Raw genomic sequence first — 26,531 nt, 5'->3', positions numbered from 1 at the left:
TCCCTGGTTTTGCTGTTGGGGAGACAATGCTTTGGGAAAGATCCCCGGTGTTCTCCTTACTTGCTGCAAGTAATAAATCCTTTCTTCTCCCAAAAAAAAGAAAGAGCTGAGAATTGCTAGTGGTTGCCTCTGAGGAGCTGGAATACAGCTGGGGTGGGGCAGCAGTGGACAGGGAACTGTCATTTTTTATAGTATGCCTTGAGGGCCAATGTGACCTTTTAAGCCACGTACATGATTTGCTTTGATAAAAATTAGATTTACAAAATAGAAATCCATCATGTTGCTCTCTTGATGTTTCTCCTTACTTTTAACACATGCTGTGTGTTTGTGAGAAACAGAAAGAGAGCAAGGTACGTGATTTGTGAGGGACTTAAAGATACTTGGTCCGCAGTTTTCTTTTTCTTCCACGGCGTTAATCCAGAGGAAGCAGGTCTGGCAGCTGCAGCATCCCTGCCGTGTTGGGGAAGCCGGGTGAAGAAGGGGAAAAGGCGGGAGGGACGGCGGGCTCACCTCCCAGGCAGGATCTGCACCCGCCAAGCCCTTTAATTATCGGCTGCCCTTGCAATGAGAAAAAGTGTTGTGTTTAGAGAAGCCTTTGCAAGTAGCCCAGTTAGGACTCTTTCCATCCAGGAATTGGAGAAAGGTAAAGCGGGGAAAACATGTTTTGTGGATATTCATGGAAGTATGTAGAGAGAAGGAAATACCCACATGAGTACATGTGCATTTGCTAGGCCTGCCATAGTAATGTACCGTGGACTGGATTGCTCAAACAGCAGGTTTATTTTCTCAAAGTTCTGGAGACCAGAAGACCAAGACCAAGGTGTCAGCAGGGTTGGTTTCTCCTGAGGCCTTTCTTCTGTGCCCATGCATCTCTGGGCTTTTCCTCTTAGAGGGACACCAGCCCTACTGGATAAAGGTCCCACCCTTATGACCTCATGTTGGAGGTTGGGGCTTGAACATATAGATTTGGTTGGGGGGTGGGGGGGACACAGTTCAGTCCATAACCTCCTGTAAATCACTTATAGACCCAATCTGAGGTCCTGAGCATTCAGCTGGGATCTGGTCTGAACCACCTAAAAGAAAAAAAAGAAAAAAGAAAGAGAGAGATGGCAGAACAATATAGGCCTCTAGTATTTAAAATAGTTAAGTTAGGTGGCAGGGTGGCCATGAATTCTTTCCTAATTCAGTTTCCTGGTCAAGCCTTGGCCAGCCAAGTGTCCGGTTAGTAAGCATGAGATGAGATAACTCCTTCCCTCCCCCTCCTCCCAGGCTCCCCCAGACCACTCCTTTGCCTCTGTCCCAAGAGAGCCATAAAGGGGACATTAAAATAATGGATACAATTTCCCTCTGTCTTGTTATGTTTTCCTGCTGCAGCAGCTTATTATCTCTGGGGAGGAGCTTTGCCGGGGTTGGAGGAGGGGTGGGGGGAAGAAAAGGGAAATGCTAAATTACATGGGCAGCTGTGTCTTGGATAACAAGCTCGGTGAAGAAAAGGACCAGCTCAGCTAAGTCAAGGCGGTTTTCGCGACACCGCCCCCCCCCCCCCCCGCGCCGCCCTCCTCCTTCTCTTCCCTTCCCCTTCATCTTCTCTCTCCTTCCAGGAGTTACAGAATGATGACTTAATTGCTAATAGGACCTTGGGATAAAACACACGCCCAGAGTATCACAGTTCATTTTCAGAAGATGAGCTTCTCAGAAACCAGCATTTGATTACTTAATATTGAGTTTCCAAACAATGAAACGTTATAAAATTGGTTTGTTTTGCCAAAGCTGGGGGGGGTCTCCTGGCCTGCCACCTGTCCATCGAAAGGCCGGAGAGGAGACACTGCAAAAGTTGCAGCCGAGAGGAGCAGTGTGTAAAGAACTGAATTTGTGCTTCTTCTCTTCACAGCATCTTCTTCGGCCTATGCAGAAAGAGTAATCCTCTCCTCCTAAAGACTGAACTCAGTTTAAAATCATACTTGTTTTTAGCTCCTCATCACACTTCTGAAGGTTTCTCTCTTAAAATAACATTGGTCATCAGTCAGAGGCCCCCGATTACTCCATACTTAGGTCTTGGTTATTGGGTGTAGCGTCAGATTTGATTGTCATTAGTAGGAACAACAGAAAGGGGCTCTTTTAAATTGTTTATAGAGCAGGAAACATTAGGGGGAAATCTCAAAACTAATGAACGTCTTTTTTCTTATAAAAGAAACATATAATTATTCACAGTTCAGATTTGTTTTCAAGTCTCCTTTTTCTGTTTCTATCATAAGTAACAGCACTGTGCTTCATCTAGACAATTATAGTTGTACCTTCTATAATAGAATAGCAATTGTATCCATTGTGTATTACACACTAAACTAGGGTCCTTTCTTACTTTATCTCATTTTAATTTTGAAACAGAGCCTATAACATAGATCTGTTTATATTCATAGTGTATTTCCAGGTAAAGAACCAAGACTCAATGATGTAACTTACCCAGGTACACAGGCAGTACAGGAGTGGGGCCCTTCCCCTCACCCCTCAGAGTCACCTGGGTTACTGCTGCCCGTCAGACTTTGGTTACCTCTTCCAGCCTTTGTACTCGACGTTCCCATTCCTAATTGGTCCAGGGAAAGTCACACGACTGTCTTGAGGCCACGTCCACACCTCTCAGTGGGGCTGCGCAGACCTCTGCCGCCTCACCTGTCCCACACGGCTGTTGGCAGCCTCAGCTGTGGTCCTTATGGTGAAATGAGGAGAGATGGGGAAGAATCTCCCCAGCTCCCCAATGGATATGGAAGAGTGAGATGTGAACAGTGTAATACCTGTGTAGATATGACCTTTATCTATCATTTTGGCAATGGATAAGAACAAAGCATATGATGAATGAATAAGAACAAAGTAAGTGAGAGAGGAACCAATTGGTTGGTCAGCAGTAGCAATGTTTAACAGTCACAAGGTATTATTTACTCACTGCTGACTACTGTGACTAAGATGTAATTTGGAAAGATACCACCCCGGGTGTAAGCTGTGTAACATTTTCTTGCATAAATATTACAAGTTTAAAAGGAATCAAGACTAAAATTGTAAAGTAAATGAATCTGCTTTACAAATTCATGTAAATTTATTTACACAGATATTGTAGCTGAAATCTCAGTAGTTTGATAGGACGTGTATTCCCATTGCAAAGGCAGCTCATAACATTTCTTTGTGCAGTTGAAGCACACATGTTGCCACCGAGGGGCAGCGTACTAAATGCCATGATGTAAGGGAGGCAGTAGGGATCAGTGGTTAGAGCTAGGACTTTGAGGTCACACTGTCTGCTTTTGAATTCCAGCTCAACCAGCTGTTAGCCGTGTGATTTGTGTTATTATGCTTTTCCTCGTCTTATTTTCCTAATCTGCAAATTGGGGATAATGAAACTGTAATAACATGCACCTTGTGGAATTGTTGGAATTAAATGAGATACAGAGCATGGAAAGCACTTGGCAGAGTCCCAGAGGTATTACCATTGGGCACCAAACTATTGTTTTGAAAATTGGTAAATAAAAGAAAGGAATCAGGGGGAAAAAAATGAGTCACTGAAGGGGACATTCTTTCTCGCACTGGATATCACAGGGTGTGGCTACGATGTGGCCTGGAGCTGCCCATGCAGAGCAGAAAGCCTGGGGATGAAGCCAACACCAAGAGGACAATAGAGAGAAGCCCTGGGGCTGCATTATGCCACCTCTGGTCTTCCAGGCACGGAAACAGGAAGGACAGTGTCTTACTGAGCAAGCCAGCATGGGGCTTTCCTGGCAAGCATAGTTGAAAGCTGACTAAGGATACCGTCCTTAAAATCAGAACAAAAAAAGAAAAATAAATTATTTGGTGGGGAAAAAGATGCACTCAAATGCAGAGTGGTCTTTGAACTGAAAGCTCTTAGTCCTTTGTAATATTTGAGATGCATGAAAGGTGCCGAACTTCTTCGTTTCCTTTGTCAACATCCATTAGGTCAGACGCCCTGCTCGCATTTATTTTTCTTTTCTTCTAAAGAACTCTCCCTAATCTCTCATCTTCCAAAAGGCAGGGCGCATTGACTTTACAGTTGATCCTTGAAGAACAGGGGTTGGAACAGGGCGGGTCCACTTCTATACAGATTTTTTTCAATCTAAATATGACAGTAGTATTTCAGTCTCAACAATCCACGGTCTGCACTGGTTGAATCTGTGGATAGGGAGGAACCTCGGCTACCAAGGGCCAACTATAAATTATCCTTGGATTTTCAACCCTGCTGGGTATCAGTGCCCCTAACCCCACGTGGTTCAAGGGTCAAGTGTAGAATGTGTTGGCAACAACTCTTCTTGGGTCTCCCCACTCCAGCCACATTCCTTTGTTTAGAAATTACCCCAGGTGCCTCTTTTAAGTTTTACTCTCCCTGAGAATCAGATTTCAGAATTGTACATGTGGAATTTTCCAATTTCTGTACGTAACTACATAAATACATGTTATATAGTCACATGGCTTATATAAGAATAGAAAATTTCTTGGGAGTTTGCACAAGACATTGTTTACAGGGGTCACCTCCAGGAAACAGTATTAGGAGAACAAGACTTGGCTTTTTACTTCTATTATTTATTACTTCTCAGTTGAAAGTATTTTCTTTTTGAAAGTGTTTTTTGTTGAAAGTAAGTTTTTTCTAACTAATGGAAAAGTTAGTTTGGAACAGCCTTCTTACCACTAAGACTTATAGTTTCCTTTACAAAAGAAGAGAGAAATAACTGTACTTGCTCAGTCTTTTATTCAACGCCATTGAAATAAATTGGAATAGTCGGAGCTCTGTAATACTGGCCCAAAATGTGAGCACGATAGAGTCATCTTTATAGTGATTGAACTTGACTTCCATCTTCGAAAATCAGACGTTAAGAATTTATTATGTTCGGGCTTCCCTGGTGGCGCAGTGGTTAAGAGTCCGCCTGCCAGTGCGGGGGACAGGGGTTCGAGCCCTGGTCTGGGAAGATCCCACATGCCGCGGAGCAACTAAGCCCGTGTGCCACAACTACTGAGCCTGCGCATCTGGAGCCTGTGCTCCGCAAGGGGAGAGGCCGCGACAGTGAGAGGCCCGCGCACCGTGATGAAGAGTGGCCCCCACTCGCCACAACTGGAGAAAGCCCTCGCACAGAAACGAAGACCCAACACAGCCAAAAAGAAATAATAAATAAATAAATAAATAAATTTATAAAAAAAAAAAAAAAAAAAAAAAGAATTTATTATGTTCGTTCTTTTTATATGAAAAGCAAAGAATGAAAAAGATTTTTTTTTTAACTAAAAAGTAAAAAGTGAGTCGACCCAAATGATCTACTTAATGGTCTGTCCCTCTGGAAGCAAGGACCAGGTCCTGGTCACCTTGGTATCCCCATAGTGAGTGCTCAGCAAAGGATTGTGGGTTGAATGAAGCCTCACTGTCCTTCCGCACAGGAACAGGCACTCTGATAGGACACGCCCCAAGCACCCAGAGCATCCCTGGCAGTCACGGGCCGTGCAGGTGAATGTTACCTAACCCAGAAAGAAAGCCCAGAGCCTCCATCGCCACTAAGTCAGGCAAGTGCAATCCCAGTGGTAGCAGCACTGTTTTCATTATCATGATTTTTTTAAAATTTATTTTTATATTTATTTTTGGCTGTGTTGGGTCTTCGTTTCTGTGCTAAGGCTTTCTCCAGTTGCGGCAAGCGGGGGCCAGTCTTCATCGCGGTGCGCGGGCCTCTCACTACCGCGGCCTCTCTTGTTGTGGAGCACAGGCTCCAGACGCGCAGGCTCAGTAGTTGTGGCTCACGGACCTAGTTGCTCCGCGGCATGTGGGATCTTCCCAGACCAGGGATCGAACCCGTGTCCCCTGCATTAGCAGGAAGATTCTCAACCACTGCGCCACCAGGGAAGCCCCCTCATTATCATGATTTTTAATACTTCTCTTCTTTCCTTTCACTTGATGTTTATACCGGCCATTTTTCCTCTTGCATCATCTTAGTTTAATTATCTAAATGACCATTAGATGTAAACAGTTCTGTCCCTCATGTCCAAAGAAGAGGGAGAAGGGAAGAAACAAAAAACCCAGTCCTCGAGAAGTTTTCTGTTTGTTTCCTAATTCTCTAATCATCCTCCATTTTACTCATCTGTTTAAAAAGATATTTAATGCAGGCCTAATATTGCCAGGCAGTGTACTTATAATTCAGAAAATACTTTTGCTCAGTAGTTTAAATGTTTGAGTTATTATTTCATCAAAAAGAATCTTTTTATTTAAATTACATCATCGTGTAGTTAACCATTGTAGTCTCTTTGGTGGTTCTTTTTTTTTTTTTGGCTGTGTTGGGTCTTAGTTGTGGCATGCAGGATGTTTCGTTGCGGTGCGTGGGCTCTTCCTTGCAGCACTCAGGCTTCTCTCTAGTTGTGGTGTGTGGGTTTTCTCTCTCTAGTTGCGGCACGCAGGCTCCAGGGCTCGTGGGCTCTGTAGTTGTGGCACATGGGCTTAGTTGCCCCGCGGCATATGGGATCTTAGTTCCCTGACCAGGGATCGAACCCGCATCCCCTGCATAGGAAGGGGGATTCTTTACCACTGGACCACCAGGGAAGTCCCTTTTTGATTGTTCTTAAATTTTTGGAACAAGATGATGGGTGTTTGGCCATATTGGTGGAGGAAAGAAATGTATAGAAGGGATTCCCTTTCAGATCATGAACTGAAGGAATAATGAGTTCAAATGCTTATTTCTTTTCTGAATTACAACAAATCTGAATGATTTATCCAGTAGGAAAAAGCAGTAGATTTAAGGAGAAGTCAGAAAAGAAATTATTTCACAAACACAACAAAATTAACTACAACGATATTTTGGTTAAGTGGTAAGTATGATACTATCACTTTATGAAACAGATTTTTAGGTAATTTTTCTACTCATTCTAAGAGTGTTTTACTCTTACTTCTGAATGACAACTTTTAGGTGTATGAATATTTTCTCTTTGCTGGTGTTAATGAATGTTTATAAAGGCTATTCCTATAACTCGTCGTTTCTCCAAAATAAGCTTAACCCGAAATCAAAGATTTGGAAGATTCATTGTAGTTAAAATTAGAGGCATGAAGGGCAAAAGCCCATGCTTTTCAGCCTTTGTAAAAGAATCCATTAATGCAGCATGACAAGTAAGTACAATTTAGTGGCCCCTCATTATTTTAAGCAGGAGGCCTTCTTCAAGGGCACACAAATAAGTCAACATAGATCACCACTGACCCCAGGCCTGGGTCCAGAGGTCAACTCCCAAGGGCTGTCCGAATTCTTCTTTCCTGTAGTGCCCTGCTGACTCTTGTTTGGGGGCTCCAATCCTTTGGAAGCAGAGTGTTTTTTATTGGCAGAGAATCTGATGCGAATGTGTAAGGTCTTGTTAACATAATTCCATACTGTGTCTGCTCAGCAGGACTTTTATGTTAAACATAGATGTTCTGGAGGTGGCTTTGTCTCCAGGGCTGGGAGTCCCCCAGCTCTGCACACTCCACATGCTTCCTGGTCTGTTGTTGCTCATCATCCCAAATAAGTAGGGAATCTTGATTCTTGAAAGTGACGATTGCATCATTGGAAAGGAACATGGGAGTCTTCTGATTGATCTCATTTTTCTCCCATTTGAGAGAAGTAAGTTGAAAATAGAGGAAAGACATTTCATACTTCCTGGCATTTAATATTTTGGCTACTTTGAAAAGCTCCCAGTTTCGTGACAGTATCAGAATGACCCAAAGATGCACGTGCTGAGTCACTGCAGCCAGTGGTTCAGCTCCAGGAAGCGTGCGAATCACACTGCCTTTGTCGGTCTTGGTCTTGCACCAGCTAAAAGTGAATGGTGGAAAGCTGAATTTTCATGTCTGTTAAAAAAGCCTGTAAACAAGCAGGCAGTGCAACTGTGTTATCCACAATAGAAGCTTCCATTATAACTTTGCTCAGATGAACCCAAATGCACTGCCTGCGGGGTTCTTCCTGGGTTTTCTCACCTCGTGTGGATTTAGATATGATCTGCCTCGTACTGAATTCTGCCCTGGAGTGGACAGTGTTGCAGCCTCAGGAGCGGCAGCAGTCAAGTCTGGGTAGCATCTTCACCCGGATACCTTCGACCGAGAGAGTTATTTTACATTAGAGACGGAGCAGCTTCACTGTGGCTGAATGCGGTCACTCGCTTCTTAAACTATAAAACGCTGGTTCCTTTTTCCAAATCCATATCCCCGCACAGATTATAAAGGCGTCTTAAAATGCTCACGTCAGAATGCAGTTAGGTAGGAAAATTGTTGTAGAGTAACTGGTATGAGCTTGTAGCCCAGGAAACTGGAAAAAAATATGAACAGTTCCCACCAATGTCCTTTGTGTTTGATGTTTCAGTGCTAAAACATTAAGCGTGGATTTCTTTCTGGGGTCTCCTAGGAGCAGCGACTGTAGTAACCAGAGAAAAATGTTACCCCCCCTGCTAGGAACAGAAACCTCAGGAGGATAAGTAGCCATCCACATACCTAAAGTTTTAAAGTACGAGAAATCCCCACCTACAAGCAGGTTGTGTGCCAGAACTTTATTTGTAGTTCATTGCTTGAAACGCAGAGCACATTTTCCTGAAGACATGGCTATCAGTGGCGCCTGTATTCCAGGCAGGCCTCAGAAGCCTTTTTAGCCCATAATACACTAAAGTGCAGTCCTGTGCCATTAGCAAGACAGGAGCTGGCCACCGTATAGCACAGTGTTCTATGTGTCTGGCCACGTGGACCCACCTCACTCACACTCTCATCGTCCAGGTGGTTATGAGGCCACAGGTGCACAGGTTTCCTCCTCGACCTGGAGCTCAGGCCGGGAAGAAGTAGCAGCGCTTGGTCAGGGGTGAAAGGGCTTTCCCCTCCCCTTCCTCCTCAGCACCTCACCCCCTTCCCCAGGAGCTCCCTTTCCCAGGGCTAGAGGGAGTGGGGGGAAGCATCCTAGGCCGTATTGACTAAGCCAGGGCTTCTCAGATGGAAGCGTGCACGCAGATCTCCTGGGGATGTGCTGAAATTGCAGGTTCTGATTCAGTGGGCTGCAGGTGGGCCCTGAGGTCCTGAATTTCCCACAAGCTCCTGGGTGATACCGACGCTCCTGGTCCACAGACCCCAGTTTGAGTAGCGAGAGTCTGTCAGCATCACAGGGGGGAAGAGTGGGTGTCAGAGAAATCCTGTCCCTACAAAAAAGGACCTTGAGAGTGAGACGACGGAGATCTATGACAGAGGCCTTAATCTGGCTTCCTTCGGTGTTGAGAACTTTCAGCCTGGTAAAAAGAAGTGGGAATACTAAAACTGATAAGGGGCAGCTCATCCACAGTCCTCACACTCCGGGTCCTAGACCCGTGTGTAGTGTGTGAGCATCGCCAGAGGAAACCGGCCAGCTTCCCCAGCTCACCGGGGGTCTCTGGTGCAGGTGGACAAAGAGCGCTTTTTGCAGAACCGATCTAGACACAGTGCAGCAAAGCAGTGAGAAGCACAGGCCTGGTTTTAATTCTGTCTCCACCACTGACTAGCTGTGTATCCTTGAGCCCATGCCTTTGTGCCTAAATGTCCTCTCTCCTCATCAGTAAAGTGAGGCTAAAATTAGTGCCTACCTCTAAGGATGATGGGGAACTTAAGTTATTATCTATGTAAAATTCTGAGGATAGAGTGCCCCAACAGTGGTGGAGGCAGCAGTGGTGGTGGTGGTTATATGAGTAATTTGAGATTACAAACATGGAGTCCAATTTCCCATTTTGCTGTTTATTACCTGTGTGGCCTTGGGCAAATGACTTAACGCCTCTAAACCTCCATTTCCTTCCTTGTAACATGGAAACGATAAAAGTACCTACTTCATTGAGTTTGGGGGACGATGAAAAAAAAAAGCACTTACACAGTGTCTAGCACATAGTAAGTTCTCAATAAACAACAGTTACTGCTAGTAAAGTAGGCCAGCTATCTGGAGAACAGGAGTTTTCAAACTGTGCTCCAAGAGTTGAAGATTTTACCGAAATGTGTCTTGGGGGTTATTCATTAATTCATTCCTTCCACACCCACTGTCCCCTTCAGCCAGAGGGGCTTATCTTTGTTGGGCTTCAGCATTAAGATTTGACTTAGAAAAAGAGTTTGAAAATCACTGTTTTGGAGCTATGATATGCTGTGGGACCATGGAGGGATTTCATTTCCTTAAACAAAGATGGAAATAGCAGATGGTGAATTTAAAAAGATACATGTATATATAACCCAAAGTTACATGAGGCTGAATTGAATTATATAGTTAATTTATGTCGTTAGGTGTGCAGTGTCCTGAGTGGTCGCTCTGCAGCACTGGCTAATATATAATCTTTGGTTCTCTCCCCTAGATGAGCACCATGCCAGGACTGCCAACTCGGCCCTGCTTCTACGACATAGATCTTGATACGGAAACGGAGCAAGTTAAAGGCTTGTTCTAAGTGAACAAGATTTTCACAGGACTCAATTCAGGTAGGCTATTGCGCTTTTTACTTTTTCTTTCTTTCTTTTTTCCCTAGTTCAAATCTCTTTTAGTTTTATTTTGTTTGGTTTTTCTGATATTTATTACAGAAATGGTCTGATAAGTAATTTCCTGTTACTGTGGTTGGTTACTGTGAATTCCTACCAGGTTACAGCCATGCCCTGGGTCACTCCTGGGTGTGGATAGGCAGTGAGATGGTCAGGTCCTTGGTGCACCTGGACCCGATTCCAGTGAAAGTCAGTCACACCGTCTCTGAATATAGATTCGTTTTAAGGCATCTCTTGCTATAACAAAGGAGCCCTGTAAATTCATTATTCTTTTTCGAGAATTAAAACTAACATCTGCTGTCATTAACTATACCAGCTATACCTTCGTCCCACATATCTCTTGGTACAGAGTTAGAATCATGTGATAGAGGACTCCCAGCATGCTCGTTTCCTGGGGCTGCCATAACAGTGTCACAGCTGAGCAGCTTAAACAACAGACATTTGTTCTCCCACAGTTCTGGAGGCCAAAAGTCCAAAGTCAAGGTGTCATCCGGGCTATGCACTCTCTGAGATTCTGGCAGAATCCTTCCTGGCCTCTTCCTAACTCCTGGTGGTGCCCATTGATCCTTGACATTCCTCTGTCTCCCTGTGCGTCTCTGTCTTCCTTAAAGGACACCAGTCTCATTGAATTGCGGCCCACCTTATTGACCTCTTCTTAACTTGATTATATCTGCAAAGACCCTATTTCCAGTTAAGGTCACTCTCAGAGGTACTAGGGGTCAGGACTTCAACATACCTTTTGGGGACACAATCTAACCCATAGCACTGTCGCACAACAGGGGGATTGGGCTCTCATACCACCAGAAAGATTCATAGAGATGGGACAGATCGTCTAACTCCAAGGGCCCTGTGAGTCACAGGAAGGACAGGGCAGCAGAAATTAGAGCCCTTGATGATTCAGCGTCTGCGCAGTGTAAGAGGGTTGGGCTTGCCTTGGCGCTGGCTTAGGCGGCCCACAGCAGGGGGCCTTTGGTCTCATTCATGTCTGTGCTTCGGTCCTGCAGCCGCAGGCACACCTGCTGGCTTCTGTCCTAGCTTCCCATCACGAAGAAGAAGGACCCCCCCACCCCCCGCAAATCCTCCTCCCTGGGAAACTCCCAATCAGAAGTCTCAGAGACTTGGAGCTGCTTTTCCCCATCCCATATATCAGACAAGCCCTCACCATATTCTCAAGACGCATTCCTTCCCCAAACACCCCCATTCCTTCTTCCTACTCCCTCCTGCTCCTGTTCCTTAGCCCAGCGCCCATCCCTCTTCCCAGTATATTCTGGGCCTTCCAGATGAGCTTGCTTGACCTAAAGACCCTTCTTTCCAATTGTCTCTGAGTTATGCCCTAAGCCAAGCACACAGGACTCTCACATTTGTTTGTTTGACTATCAGTAGTGAACATGGGGAGATTTTTTTTGCAAGTCTTTGTTACTAAAACACTGAAGACTTAGGCTATGATGAGAAAGGTAAGAGACACATTAATACAAGTTGTGGGATTGTTCAGTTTGGGTTGTGTGTGTGGTGTTTGGTGTTGTTTGTATGTGTTTTTTGCTGAGGAGTGGGAGCTGTATTTAGTTTTAACCACAATCACGTTTCAAATCTTTGTCATTTCTGAAAAAGAAAACTCCAGAAAATGAACTAACGGAGACTAATTTAACAGAGAAGCCCATAAACTTGAGCTTTGATAACAGAGTTATTTTGGTCTTTTGATATGACTGTGCATGTGTATGTGTGTGTGAATGTCTTGGGTTTCCCAGCCAGGCCTTGGGAAAATCACAATATCATTCCTCTTAAACTTTGAGTTGACCCCTGTCCAGACTAATTTCCCTTGTCATGTCAACCCATTATGCTACATTTCTGCCACTTGTCATTTTTCTCCAGAACAAGTGTGTGTAATTCTTTCATCTCTCTCAGATAGATGAGTATTTTTCCAGCCTTTTGGTCCATTTTTATTTGCTCTCCAAATAGGTCATATAAATGCATTTATGCCTTAATTCTTGCAGTTGGGACTCAGGTAATGCCAGGTGGCGTGTCCTTAGCTTTACCAGTACCTACCTCTAAAACCTTGTGTTCAAGTTCACTGACAACTATCCCTCTGGACTTTGTTCAAAGACTGCGCAGGGGGACTTCCCTGGCGGTCCAGTGGCTGAGACTGCACACTTCCACTGCAAGGGGCGCAGGTCGGATCCCTGGTCGGGGAATTGAGGTCCCGCATGTTGCGGGGTGTGGCCAAAAAAAAAGAGAGAATTAAAAACAAAAACAAAAAACAAAGACTGAGCAGGGGTTGGGGGTCAAGACACTTGCCTTTGGGGATTCCCTCCAATGGGCCAGGCCCAGTGCTAAGCACGTCTCATGGGCAGTCACTGCACCCCTCGCAGGCAGGTGTCATCCTGTCCCCTGTGGTCACAAGAGGGGGTAGCTGAGGGATGGCCCTGATCCACCAGATAGCAGAGGAGTAATACTGCCTTTCCACTACTCAGCCCTGCCTCTCGTTCCATAGCTGTAGCAGGAAATGCTTTGCCATCCCCGGTCACATGTCATGCTGGCCTCAAATTTCAGAACTGCGGAAACTCTGGCCCAGAGACATCAACAACTTGCCTAAGTTGCACAGCTGATAAGTACAAAAGCCAAGACTCAACCCAGATCTGCTTACTCTCGGTCTCACCCCATCCTTTCTGCCCCAAACCAAAAGATTTTCACGGGGTAAATGAACTTTGGCCCATTCTGGAAGATGATAACCAGCTCTTTGAACAGACCCATAATTTGGGGACAACCAGGTGATGTTTTCATAGCAAAAGATAATTGAGGGCTTCCCTGGTGGCGCAGTGGTTGAGAATCCGCCTGCCAATGCAGGGGACACGGGTTCGAGCCCTGGTCTGGGAGGATCCCACGTGCCGCGGAGCAACTAGGCCCGTGAGCCACAACTGCTGAGCCTGCGCGTCTGGAGCCCGTGCTCCGCAACAAGAGAGGCCGCGACAGTGAGAGGCCCGCGCACCGCGATCCGCAGCTGGAGAAAGCCCTCGCACAGAAACGAAGACCCAACACAGCCAAAAATAAATAAATAAATTTATTTTAAAAAAAAAGATAATTGAGTATTAAAAGCTATGACTTTGTCAAAATTCTTTTCAGTCAAACTATACTAGAGCTATCTCTTACTTAAGTCTCTCATTGAATGTCATTTTCCCACTCAGTTATCCAAGGTTCTTTCTTCTGTGTGAATTGCCAAACCTTCTTCTAGGCTTGGTAGGCAGTGTTTCAAAACCCATCCCTTGACCCTGCTTGAATAATCGCAAACCATCCGGTGCTGTAAGAGAAGACCGCTGTGCAAAGCACACGTTCCCTCTCGGGTGTCCTTCAGAATAACGATCCCGCAGACGTTCTTCCTGCTTCCTGTCCGCTCTCGCACACGGCAGGCAGGGACCTCTCCTACTAGCAGTCACAGGTCTGTGGCTATTAAAAACGCATAAAATACAAATGTTAAAGCTTGGATGATACTCGGACAGATTTGAGCCTCAGGAGAGGAAATGTCCGGTGGGCTGCTTTGCTCACATCGTGGTCAGACTCCAGCTCTTCCTCTGGACTCAGCTGCAGGGCATCACTCTCCTTACTCCTCGCAGAACGTGTTGCAGACGTGACGTGTCCCACGTGGAAGAAGCCCCTCGGTTGAGGACTGCTGTCTTTCCTTCCGCTTCCTCACCTTCCCTGCTTATCTCACCCTCTAGAAAACGGTGTGAGACAATATGAGCCGGAGGTGCCAGGAAATCACCAGAATTTGAGCTCTTGCTTCTCCTTCCCAAAGCTTCCCTGTCGTGCTTTCACTGTTGTTAGACTAAGGGCATGATTCATTCTTCTGGATGTTACCAAATAGAACTAATTAAAATGAGTTGTTTGTCCCAGTGAAACTGATCCTGTGACATGACTGGTCAGTCTTTTGTTTGAAGATGATTGGATTTGGAGGTTTGATTTCCCCCCCTCCCTCTGGGTTTCTCATTTTGAAGCTTTATCATATTTCTGGGCCTTGGCAGGATTCAAATGAACTCAAGAAAGCCTGGCAGATTTCCTGAAGGATTCAAACACTCCCTTACTTTATTCTGATGTGCAAAGTTATGGTTAGTACGGAATCAAATTGACTCTGGCCCTGCTATAATTGTTTATCTTGAATTGCACACGCAAAAAGGAGTATAATACCAGCTCATTTCTTCCCTAAACGTTCTTTCGAGTCGAAATTTTCAGTGATATTTAATAATTATAAATTAATCTTCAGACGCTGCTTGTGGACAGAGCCTCTTATCCCCAGGTTGTAAACCACAGAGTTTCAGGGTTTCCTGGGGGAGCTCCAGGGCTCTCTGATTTTAATTTTGAAACTCTGTCTTTTCAAGAAGCAGCTCAAAAATTGTTCATCACCGTTGTGCTTCAAGAAAAAGTCCTCAGTTCCTCACCCAAAGCTATCCTTGGGACAGAGGGAGGCCCCCTTTTCCCACTCCCAGGCAGGAGCCAAAATAGGCTGGAAGCCCAAGCTACTTAAATAAATGATTGTGATAATTAAATCTAAAATGGAATCTTTAACATCTCTAAAAGATGGTGATAATTAAATCTCCCTTATCTAACTAAAATGGAATGTTTTGAGGCTTAACGGTTGTGAAATTCTTAATTAATTCCCTTTTAAAAGAAACTTCCCAGGAGGCAGTGGATCTAATCATCTTATACTTTTTTTTTTTAATAAACCGAGAAAAATAATATTTCATCAAACGCTGGAAAAATATGATTTTTCTAATAACTCTAAATTTATACATGGTTAATATATAAGAAATTATAGGGCTTCCCTGGTGGCGCAGTGGTTGAGAATCTGCCTGCCAATGCAGGGGACACGGGTTCGAGCCCTGGTCTGGGAAGATCCCACATGCCGCAGAGCAACTAGGCCCGTGAGCCACAATTACTGAGCCTGCGCATCTGGAGCCTGAGCTCCGCAACAGGAGAGGCCGCGACAGTGAGAGGCCCGCGCACCGCGATGAAGAGTGGCCCCCGCTCGCCGCAACTGGAGAAAGCCCTCGCACAGAAACGAAGACCCAACACACCCAATAAATAAATAAATAAATAAATTTATAATTTAAAAAAAAAAAAAAGAAAAGGAAGTTAAACACATACAGATTGGGAAGGAAAAAATATAGCTGTCTTTGTTTGCAGATGATATGGTTGTCTATATAGACAATTCTAAAGAATCAAAAAACAAAAACAACAACAACAACAAAAAAAAGAACAAATTAAAAAAAAAGAAAAATTATAGGTCAATGAGGAAAGCTTGGATGAGCTGTTGGAAAAGCTTGGAAAGCTTGGAGAAAAGCTTCTGTTATGTCATTAGTTATAATCTACCAGTTGGTTTGAAAAAATTAGAACTTGTAAGGTAGGGTGAAAGTTTTAACCCAATGCTATGAACTTGAAATTTTCTCCATTTTGCAGAAGCCATTTTTTATCAGACATTCAAGCGGGTTAATAAGCATCCAGTGACTATCATGCAGTTTCACTAATAAGAGAAATAAATAGACTTACTTCTCCTCAATTCAAAAGCAAATCTCAAAAAAAAAATTCATGATATAAATGATTCCAAATTATTCACTTTTCAGGTTTTAAAAAAATTGTCAAAATATGTCGCCATCAACTTTACAAATACTACTGAGGTTGACTTCGTTTTTACTTTAAATTCACTTTCAGGGGCTTCCCTGGTGGCACAGTGGTTAAGAATCCACCTGCCAATGCAGGGGACATGGGTTCGAGCCCTGGTCCGGGACGATCCCACATGCTGCGGAGTAACGAAGCCCGCGAGCCACAACTACTGAGCCCACATGCCACAACTACTGAGCCCACATGCCACAACTACTGAAGCCCACACGCCTAGAGCCCATGATCTGCAACAAGAGAAGCCACCGCAATGAAAAGCCCGCGCACTGCAACGAAGAGAGTAGCACCTGCTCACCGCAACTAGAGAAAGCCCACGCGCAGCAATGAAGACCCAACGCAGCCAAAAATAAATAAATAAAATAAATAAATTTATAATAAAGTCACTTTGGTAGCGTATTTAACTTTAACCTCTGTTATTCAACAGTGGGAACCAAAACAAGATGGTTGTCAGCAAAGAGAAGCCAAGAACCAAGTGTCATTACCAATAATTAACATAAGGGTAAATACAATGAAATTGTCTTAGTTTAATAAATAGGAGAGAACTCCCCTTATGGGGGGGGGGGAATGTGTGTGTGTTTTATCCCCATGGCTGCTATAACAAATCACTTGGTGGTTTAAAATACCAGAAATTGATTCTTTCACAGTTTTAGAGGCTAGAAGTCTGAAATCAGTATTAGCAGGCTGAAATCAAGGTGCCAACAGGCCACACTCCCTCCAGAAGCTCCAGGGGAGAATCCTTTCCTTGCCTTCTCCAGATTCTAGCGGCTGCCAGCAGCCCTTGACTTGTGGCCACGTCACTCCAGTCTCTGCCTCTGGTCATTCACGTTGCCTGGGCACTTTGTAATTTCTTATTATTCACATACCATGATTGGATGTCTTACATATTCTGTCTTCCAAAAGATTTAACACTAAATCAAATTTTTTTTAACATCTTTATTGGAGTATAATTGCTTTACAATGGTGTGTTAGTTTCTGCTTTATAACAAAGTGAATCAGTTATACATAAACATATATCCCCATATCTCCTCCCTCTTGCATCTCCCTCACACCCTCCCTATCCCACCCCTCTAGGTGGTCACAAAGCACTGAGAACACTAAATCAAATTTAAAAATTTTTTGCCCCACTGAATACACAATAAACAACTGACTCATTTGCACCTTCGCTATTGTGTTTCTGATTTTTTTTTTAAATTTATATTCAGACTTTCTATACCTTTGCCAACCCTTTGAGTTTTCTGAAAATATGGAACCACAGACTCTAAGCCTCTTTAACTATAAAACTGTTGATACCGAGGTCACGTGGTCAATCCACGGGTCTTCCACCGAGCCCACCCTCGTCTCTCCCGCCACCCACCTTCCCTCCCCAGTAGTCACTGTGCCTCGTATCTAGAGTCACCAGAGCCACCGACGGGAGGCTGGCACGTCACTGAGAGGAGGGACAAGGTCTGCACCAGGCAAACCTCCCTTCCTAACATCAAAAATATTTTCTTTTTGTTAATGTTTACTATGCTTGCGATGCTTCTGTTTTCTGTTTACTTCCCTGGTTTGAACCAGACATCGGGGAGTATTTGAAACTCCTAGTCCCCTGCCTTCATCACCGTCTTCTGTTCTGAAGCTAATAAAGCATCCCTTCTGGCTCCAGACCCTGCCCTCATCCGTGGGAGGCTGGCTCGCTGTATTCCAGCCGAGTTTGAACTCTTGGCCGAGTGGATAAATTCCTCCTTGTATAAATTCAGATCAAAGGCCAAGTGCTTGTATTTTACATTTCTCCTGATGAACACTTTTTATTTTTATTTTTTTTGGTACTTAGGTGTTTTGTTTGCTTTTTTCTTTTTAAAATGTAGTTTGATCACTTCTTTTTCTAAAAGATTGGAGAATTCACAGTGACAGAGAGTGCTAGTATCCTTTGCGGGAAAACAACGAAGCTTTAACAATAATAAGAAATTCCAGATTCACTCACTTCCATTCTTGTCCTAAATGCATTTTTCAGACCTTGCTCTCTGTGCCTGCTATAAAAGAGAAACTGAAATCCAAGGCAACAGGATTGCTAATCTAAAATCCTGGATGTTCTCACTTGACAGGATCCTGGAAACGTGTAGATTCCAAATTTAGAAGTCATGGAATTTCAGCCACGGTCCCCAAGCAAAATCTTTTAGGAAATCAGAACTGCTGCCTGCCGTGTCCATGCTGGCTCGGTCCTGAGTGGTGCACAATCGGCTTCTCCACTGCTCATAAGTAAAAAGATTCCAAGCAATGATCCCAGCCTTGCCTTGTGAATAGACTCACTTGTCTGCTCTTATATTTTCTTGTGGTCTCCAACTTCAGAGCTATAATATATGAACAGTTTGACACCAGAGGAAAAAAGCTGTTCTTAAACCACCGAAATATTTTTTTTTCCTGTTTTTCAGGCTCCACAAACACAAACTACTCCTTGCCTTTTTGCTGCAGTTGGAGAAGAAAGTGAATTTGAAATATGCTCTTACGCAATGCTGGGGAAATGGTGAAATAGGCCAAAGATTTATTCTTCGTTCAAGATGAATTCTGTTTGTAACAGAGTGTAGTGTTCAGGAAAAGGACCTCCACCAAGTCTGAAAGAAACTAATTTATTTTCTGTTTCTGCAGAGTTTACATTATTTCCCACTGCTTACACTTTAGAATGTTTATTTTATGGGGACTGGGGGATTAAAAGAGTGTGAACTAAAAGGTAACATTTTCCACGATGGAGTTTTCTATTTTGTCTTTGAACTGAAAATAAACATGTATGTAGAAAACCAACCAGCAAGCTTTCAGTGCCAGATAAGACTCACTGACTGCTCTCTAGAGGTAGCTTTTCATGGTGGGGTTGTTACCTGACACTGATTTCCTGGAAAATTGTGAATGCAATGAGAGCTTTATAAACATAACAAGGAAAAAATAACAGACAGAGAAATATCAGGTCAGTTGTGAAATCTTCTGACTGCTGGAAAGTGGTAATATCCTTTGGAACAAGATACATTTTATATCCAGAACTACTTTTCAGTGCCAGTGAAGTTTACATCACTTACCTAGAAACTGATGGGATTATGCTAGTTTCTTCCACCGATGAATGAATCTCAATGGCCATTAAGCTCTCGCAGGCCCATAGGGCAAGAGAAGTGACTCTTAAAGGTCGGGTGTTTGGCAAATGTTTTTTCATTTTTCCAGCCCTTAAATTGTTCCTGACCCTCTCTTGTTTCCATTTTTTCCCTACAATAATATAAAATTACATAAAAGTTAAGAAAAAACCAAGGATTCAGGAACAAACAAGCAGTGATTGTCCTCTAAGCAGTATAAGTAAAATAGTCACCATAAATATCTTAAATGTCCCCCAGGCACATCCTGCAAAAGTCCTTGCCATCAGATCCTGCATGTTCTTGTACTGCACCCTCAGTGACCCTGCTTGTTAGCTGCTCTGCCCATAATGTATCTTTATGCGCAGTTTAATTTGTTCCAAAACACTGTTTAATAAGTAAAAAGCCTCCCCACGCAAAGACTGTCTGTCCTGAGAATAATTTTGCTTCATGTTTCTGAAGTGTCACGGTCCCATTGTCATCCACCCCACCCGCCCCTCTGTCCCTGCCTTTTATTTGCGTGTATGCCTCTCCAAATACACAGTGAACTAGCATCTCCGATGTATGAATCTATTTCAGGATTATGAGGGTTCACAGTCAATTCGTTCTCTATATAATGTGACCAGTGAGCAGCCTTTCTCACGAAATGATATTTATTTAAATTTTTTTTTTTATTCTTTTCATTTTATTTTTTGGCCAAGCAGCATGTGGAATCTTAGTTCCCCCACCAGAGATCAAACCTACGCCCCCTGCATTGGAAACACGGAGTCTTAACCACTGGACTGCCAGGGAAGTCCCCGAAGTGACTTTTAAGCAGTTCTCTTCTGCTTGTTATTTTCCTCTGCCATTTAAAGTTTCATTTTCTATTTTTGAAAATGTTTTAGGAAAAAAAACAAAAAATCTTACAAACCTATATTCCAAGGGCTGTAGGCCAGAGATTTCTTTCCTTACCTGCTTTCACCAGGCAACTCACCAATTCATCAAAAAAAGGAGAGAAAAAAAAGAGCATCCTGAATACAGATGTGGGAGAGCTTCTCAACACTCACACCGAAGGACGTATAATCCAGGTGTTGCTGGGAACTCCACAGTTTTCCCATCATGTGGGCTCGTCTTAACTGCTAGGTGTCAGAACTCATGTTCCGATGGATTGTTTTCTTTCATGCGCTAACCCTACCAGGATACACTCCTGCTGAGGGATAAGCAGCCTCCACTGAGAAGAAAAGTCTTTGGCAGGTTAAATAACGGGCTTATGAACTCATGACGACCGAGGCATTCACGGGCAGGAGAAGACGTTATTTTAGAAGAGAGCTAGTTACCTACCATCTCTTCTGAGGCCAAGGCATGAAAAAAAAAAAAATCACATAACCTTTGGCATGGCGGGTTTTAGACAGAAATCTTCCCGAGAAGGGTAGATCCTGATTTCTCTCTGCCTCTATAACTGAAATGTAAGAAACTACTAACAGACCAGAAATGGTGAGGGCCACAACGACCACCATGGCACGCAGAGACGTATGGTCTTTTTTTTTTTTTTTTTTTTTAATAAATTTATTTATTTATTTTTGGCTGTGTTGGGTCATCGTTTCTGTGCGAGGGCTTTCTCTAGTTGCGGCAAGCGGGGGCCACTCTTCATCACGGTGCGCGGGCTTCTCACTATCGCGGCCTCTCTTGTTGCGGAGCACAGGCTCCAGACGCGCAGGCTCAGTAGTTGTGGCTCACGGGCCCAGTTGCTCCGCGGCATGTGGGATCTTCCCAGACCAGGGCTCGAACCCGTGTCCCCTGCATTGGCAGGCGGATTCTCACCCACTGCTCCACCAGGGAAGCCCGAGACGTATGGTCTTGCTCCCTCTCTGCTCAGGGTCCTGAAGTAACACCTGCAAGGGTTAAGACCCAGACCAGAAGGATATTCTGAAAGCCGACAGAGGAACACACCATAGTGATTAACAAAAAAGCAAGGGAGAGATGAATGGGGACTCAGGAAAGTAGCGGCAAGGCCCTTAGCCAATCCATTCCTTAATATTCTTTTTATTTCTCTATTTCTAGGGTTATTCTCTTTGTTTTAACTGGAATGTGCTGACTCCATTAAAACAATACATCAGTGTTCTTCTTCACAACAGATATTCTAAGAGAATCCTCCTGTCTAACATTACCCAGGGGCTGTTTTTTAACATAATTTACACCTGCCGATAGATAAGATGGTGTAGGAAGCTTACTTTATTTATTCCAGAAAAGTCCACATACACATATTTGTCCATTGCTTTTGTATAAATGTATATGTACAAGGGAGTAAAAATTAAGTAATAAGTGCACTTTTATAGCATTTGTTACAAACCTGTAATCCATATCCACCGAAAAAGTTGAGCATTGTGGCAGAACAGTTGGTTACTAATCAGAGCCTCACTGGTTCCTTAGACTTTAATGCAGCCATGGATCGAGGGACCCCAAAAAAGCTCTTATAGCTACACTTTAAACAAGGGATAGTGCTGAAATCCAAGAGTCCATGAACTTGGATGGGGGAAAAAAGTACATCTTTGTATTCACTAACTTCTAACTGTAATGTCACATTTCCTTCCATTATGAATGTCAGCAGCAAATCACAGCAATATTCACAGTACCTGTGTCTGTCGCAGTAGAAATCACTGACATTCTAATATTACAGTTTCTGCAGAGAGTCACAGTAGCAATTATGCCCATCACAGTAGCACATCATCTAACAAGGCAGATGTGCCACTATCCTGTTATTTCATGTGTCAAGAGCCACATATATTGCTGTAATCAAATTTGATAACTTTTTCAACATTTTAATAACTGCATTTCACTGTTGTTCTGTGTTATAATCATACGTGGTATTTAAAGATATTCTGAGAAGGGCTACACAGCCTTCATCTGACTGTTTAAGGGATCTATGGCACCAAAATGGTGATGACCCCCAGGGACTGGATGAAATTCTAACCTCCTAAATCCTGCAGCCTGTTGTGATGCTCTGGGATGTTAATACATCTGCATCTGTGCTCCAAGCCGTCCCTAAGGGTCCCTGCTCCAGGGCTCCTGTATCTGAGATCCTTGTTCCGGGAGTAGCCCAGGTAGCACCTGTCACTGGAGCCCTCTCAAGCCTAACTCAGATGAGATAGAAGAAGCTCTGGAAACTGTAGAGTGCTGTGTCAATGTAGAGCTTGCTTAGCAACCCCAATCCCTGGGCCAGCTCCTGAGCTCCCACCTCTGCCCTGCTTTGGGGTCAAACTTTCCCACATGGCTTTAGACGCTGCCCCTGGCAACTAAGGTTCTACCTGACCTGGTCTCCCCAAGGCTCACACAGAACCTCAGCTTGCGTCCTAGTTCTGGGGACCACTGGCTCAGGGTAACCACAAATGCCATTCCCACAAAATTACAAGTTTTACTGTATGGTTTTCCTGATAAGGGATCTTACCATTGTTGAGTAACATTGTTTAATTCATTGACTTGTTCATTTGTTCTGCAAACCCCTATTGGGCAGCTACCATGTGTGAAGCAGAATGTCTTAAAAAGAAAAAGAAGTCGACGTACAAGGTCCATGACTGAAGGGAACGTGTTGGGGCATTCCCCACTGTATCCCAAACCCACAGAGTAGTGGAATGGAAGGTAGTAGTTGATCAGTAAGTATTTTCTGAGCGAATTCATCCGTCCACTGACTGAGCACGTGTCAGCCCACTTGCTGACACCAGTGACTGGTGTTGGAAGTGGGGGGCAGTCCTGTTGGTTGGGGACCCTGCTCTCTAACCTGTGGGGTCTGCACTAACTCTGGGTAGTGAGCGTCAGAACTGAATTGAATGGAGTTGTAAGACATCCAGTTGGTGTCGGGAATGTACACCAATGGAGGATTTCGTTAAGCAAAGGATTTTAGTTCATGTCGTGAAAAACTATCGAGATACATAAATACCAAAAGTTTCAGAAATCATGGGGCAGATTTCATGGCTTACATCATGTCCCTGACAGATTGCCCACAGGCCCCCATGTCACACTTTGAGAACAACTCTTACTCAGTTTTAGATTGAGCTATTGGTCAATTCGAAGATCTGATTTGGTTTCAAGCCCTTAGCCATCAGGAGATAGGCAAGATTTCTGCTAGACCCCATAAATTTCCTGAGAGCAAGCCAGTGTCCGCAGATCTGGGCAGACACCGTTGGTCACTGGAGATGAGACACTAAATAGCTATGTCCCTTCCTGAAAGGCCAGAGTCCCCCCTACCTGGCAGCTGTCCGTGGGATGTTACCCACAGTTGCACCATGTTCTGAACTTGCATTAAAACAACCATAGATTCAGGGGATTGTCCAAAGAACCGTTCTTTTCTTTCTTTCTTTCTTTCTTTGGCTGCATTGGTTCTTCATTGCTGCGCGCAGGCTTTCTCTAGTTGCGGCGAGCAGGGGCTACTCTTCGTTGCGGTGCGCGGGCTTCTCACTGCGCTGGCTTCTCCTGTTTCAGAGCACGGGCTCTAGGCACACGGGCTTCGGTAGTTGTGGCACGCGGGCCCAGTAGTTGTGGCGCACGGGCTTAGTTGCTCCGCGGCATGTGGGATCCTCCCGGACCAGGGCTTGAACCCACGTCCCCTGCATTGGCAGGCAGATTCTCAACCACGGCACCACCAGGGAAGCCCCAAAGAATCATTCTTAATGATGACTCTGGGCCTTCCTTCAGATCTCAGTAAGATGGTTGATTCTAGGACAAAAGATGAATGTCATGAACCAAGAAAGATGGCGAAAATACTTAATAAAAATGGAGTAGGACCATGTAGTTGAGCCATCAACATGAGATAAAAAAAGAATGAAATGCTCTGCTGTGCCATCCTCCTGTGATCTCAGCCTTATCAATGTGGGTTGTCTTCCTAGTTAATCTAATGCTCTTCCTTTGTGCTGCTCAGGCTCTGGGGTAAGCATCCTTCTCAGGTCCAAAGTGTAGCCACCTAACCTAGCATTGCTTTCCTGAGTCCAAGACAACGATGAACACTTTTCATGGAGCAACACCGTGACTGGCCATGGCCAGTGTATTCAAGGCAAGCTAAATCCATATGAGCTAGCTGAACATCGAAATCCTCTCTGGGCAGTTAATAGCAGACTCCCAAGCATTTGGGCTAGTTTTACTTATAGGTTTTAGAGTCATGATTTTTTTTTTTTTTAACTGGTCTCAGGACCATCTGCATTAGAATTACCTGCAATACTTGTTAAAAATGTAGCTTCCCACCTCCACTTAGACCTAATATATTCAACTCTCTAGAAATGATCCTGGGAATCAGTATTTTAACAATTCACTAAATTATTCTCCTGCATCCTAAATTTAAAAATTAACGCAGACTCCGCTTTTGTATCACCACTGTGCTTAGCACGATGCTTCACACCTAGAAGGTGCTATGCAAGGACTTGTTGAAAGCCTGAGTACACATTTCTAGCCATCTGTCTCCTGGCCCGTGGCGGCCCTACCTGCATGTTATGCATCATCCTTACAGCCCTCTCAATTCCTGATACCCCTTCAGAGCCAAGGAATTAAGTTTTGGTTTTTTTCATGGCATTTCTCTCCTCCCTTCCTCAGCTGTGGCTTTTCCAGGCTCCCAAGCACCCCCCGCCCCAAGTTGAATCCTTAAACCATCTCAGAAACCACAGACCTCCTAGGAAGATTCAGTGGACAACAAAGAAATATATGAGGCCAGTCAAGTTCAGGATCTCTCATCCCAGACTCGTGTCTAATAATCCAGTATGGGTTGAGTGCCTACCCAGGCAAGGCCTCACACTCGGCTCCGTGGATTAACGAGGATGATCAAGGTCGGGGAGGGGTGCTGGTAAAATGGTCCCAGAAGCCACTGGGAGGATCCTGGAGGCACTGGGGGATGGCTTTCCACCCGTCTGCCAGAGGGATTTTATACCCATGCTTTTGAGTTTTTCATAAACTCACACTCCGTGGCAAGGCTTCCCTTCTCTTTAGCACCCTAGGTTTGTATTTAAGTCTCCTGAAATGCTTTAAAAAATACAACCTTTCAGATACGTTGTCAATCATATTTCATCCCACGATTAGAATGAGACCCAAGGCAGGTTTGTTCTGAAAACAGCCCTTGTCTCCTCTGTTTTGGCAGGGCAGAGCTCAGAGGAGGGCAATGGAATTGCCCAGACTGAGTCTGAGGTTAGAGTGTTTATGTAACAAATCCGCTAAACTTAAATATTTCTCGTGGTGTGGTCAGGGCCGCAAACCTTTGCCCGGGCTCACCACGGTGAATGTCATCTGTTTACTCAAGCCTGTGTGGGCATCTCTGTTTATGTGAAAGGACCCTGCTAGCTTAAAGCCAGTTAATATGTTCAGTCATAGATCATGATGCTTACGTATTTTACAATAAGGATTGCAAAGACAATTTTTCAAAGTAATCAGACTGGTTAACATTTGTGTGTGCACTGAGCAGACATATTGAATGAATGTTCGCTTGGCAAAGTCTTACAATTAAGGAATTTTTCTTCCCCAGATAATTACATGAGCCCTGATAGTGTTCCTCCAAGCCAGCCTACCGATTACCTTCCCCCTTGATAGAGACAACGTGTATCAGACAAACAGCTGAGACAGACAACCCGAAGGGACTGGAAAGGCTCTCCTGGGGCCAGAATTAGCCAACTGTATGAGAAGTGATGCTTTCCAACTTCATCACGGAGCTGGGAACCAAAGGATGCTTCAGGGGCCAGGGGAAAAGATGCTGAATAACACCCCAACTCCTTCCAAGCCATTTTCTACTGTGGCTTCATTACTGAGTTTGAAATGTGAATTCCCAGAATATCAGACATCCCCAAGCTCAAATGGGAGTACAGAAAGGCATTCCAAAGCCAAATGTAAATTATTTTTAAATTATTCATGCCACCTCGATAGCCATTAGAACAGATAATTGAACTAACTGTAAATAACGTATGAACAGAAGTGACAGAAACAGAAACATCCACAACAAACTACAGATGAACAGAAAAATCCACTTAAGTGCTAAATAATTAGGGAGGAGAGAAGCCAGGGGAGGTGGGAAGCCATAGTTGTAGAGTGATGAGTGATTTGGGACTCAATGGGCAACAACCAGCGAGATGGGAGCTGGCTTGAAGAAGAGGAGGGCTGAGCCTTGGCGGAGAGGAAGGGGGAGTGTGAGGGCTGAGGAGGGAAAATAAGATGAATCTGTGGTGGGTTCTGGTTTCTGACAAATCTGAGCTCAGCGAGGCAGAAGTGACAGATGGAACCCCGGCCAACATGAAAGAAAGAAAGTACACACTATATGAGATATTTGA

The 26,531-nt window shown here is 44.2% G+C and overlaps 1 protein-coding gene across 7 annotated transcripts in view; it reads left to right on the top strand.

Moving 5' to 3' along the window:
- Positions 1–26,531, top strand: part of MTHFD1L (methylenetetrahydrofolate dehydrogenase (NADP+ dependent) 1 like) — a 227,669-nt gene that overhangs the window by 188,441 nt on the left and 12,697 nt on the right. For 3 of the 7 annotated variants that reach the window (XM_036871031.1, XM_036871039.1, XM_036871037.1), the window contains exons 27-28: positions 10,330–10,450; positions 18,580–18,946. In XM_036871031.1, the coding sequence (XP_036726926.1) occupies positions 10,330–10,419 (90 nt within the window). In that variant the 3' untranslated portion in view covers positions 10,420–10,450; positions 18,580–18,946. Of the gene's footprint in view, positions 1–10,329; positions 10,451–16,204; positions 16,234–18,579; positions 18,947–21,300; positions 23,629–26,531 lie in introns of those variants that run through there. The other 4 variants (XM_036871032.1, XM_036871038.1, XM_036871034.1 and 1 more) reach the window with 4 other exon arrangements.

The sequence above is a fragment of the Balaenoptera musculus genome, chromosome 12, assembly GCF_009873245.2.
Source record: "Balaenoptera musculus isolate JJ_BM4_2016_0621 chromosome 12, mBalMus1.pri.v3, whole genome shotgun sequence".
NCBI classification, from domain to species: domain Eukaryota; kingdom Metazoa; phylum Chordata; class Mammalia; order Artiodactyla; family Balaenopteridae; genus Balaenoptera; species Balaenoptera musculus.
This window is presented reverse-complemented; position numbering and strand designations above follow the sequence as displayed.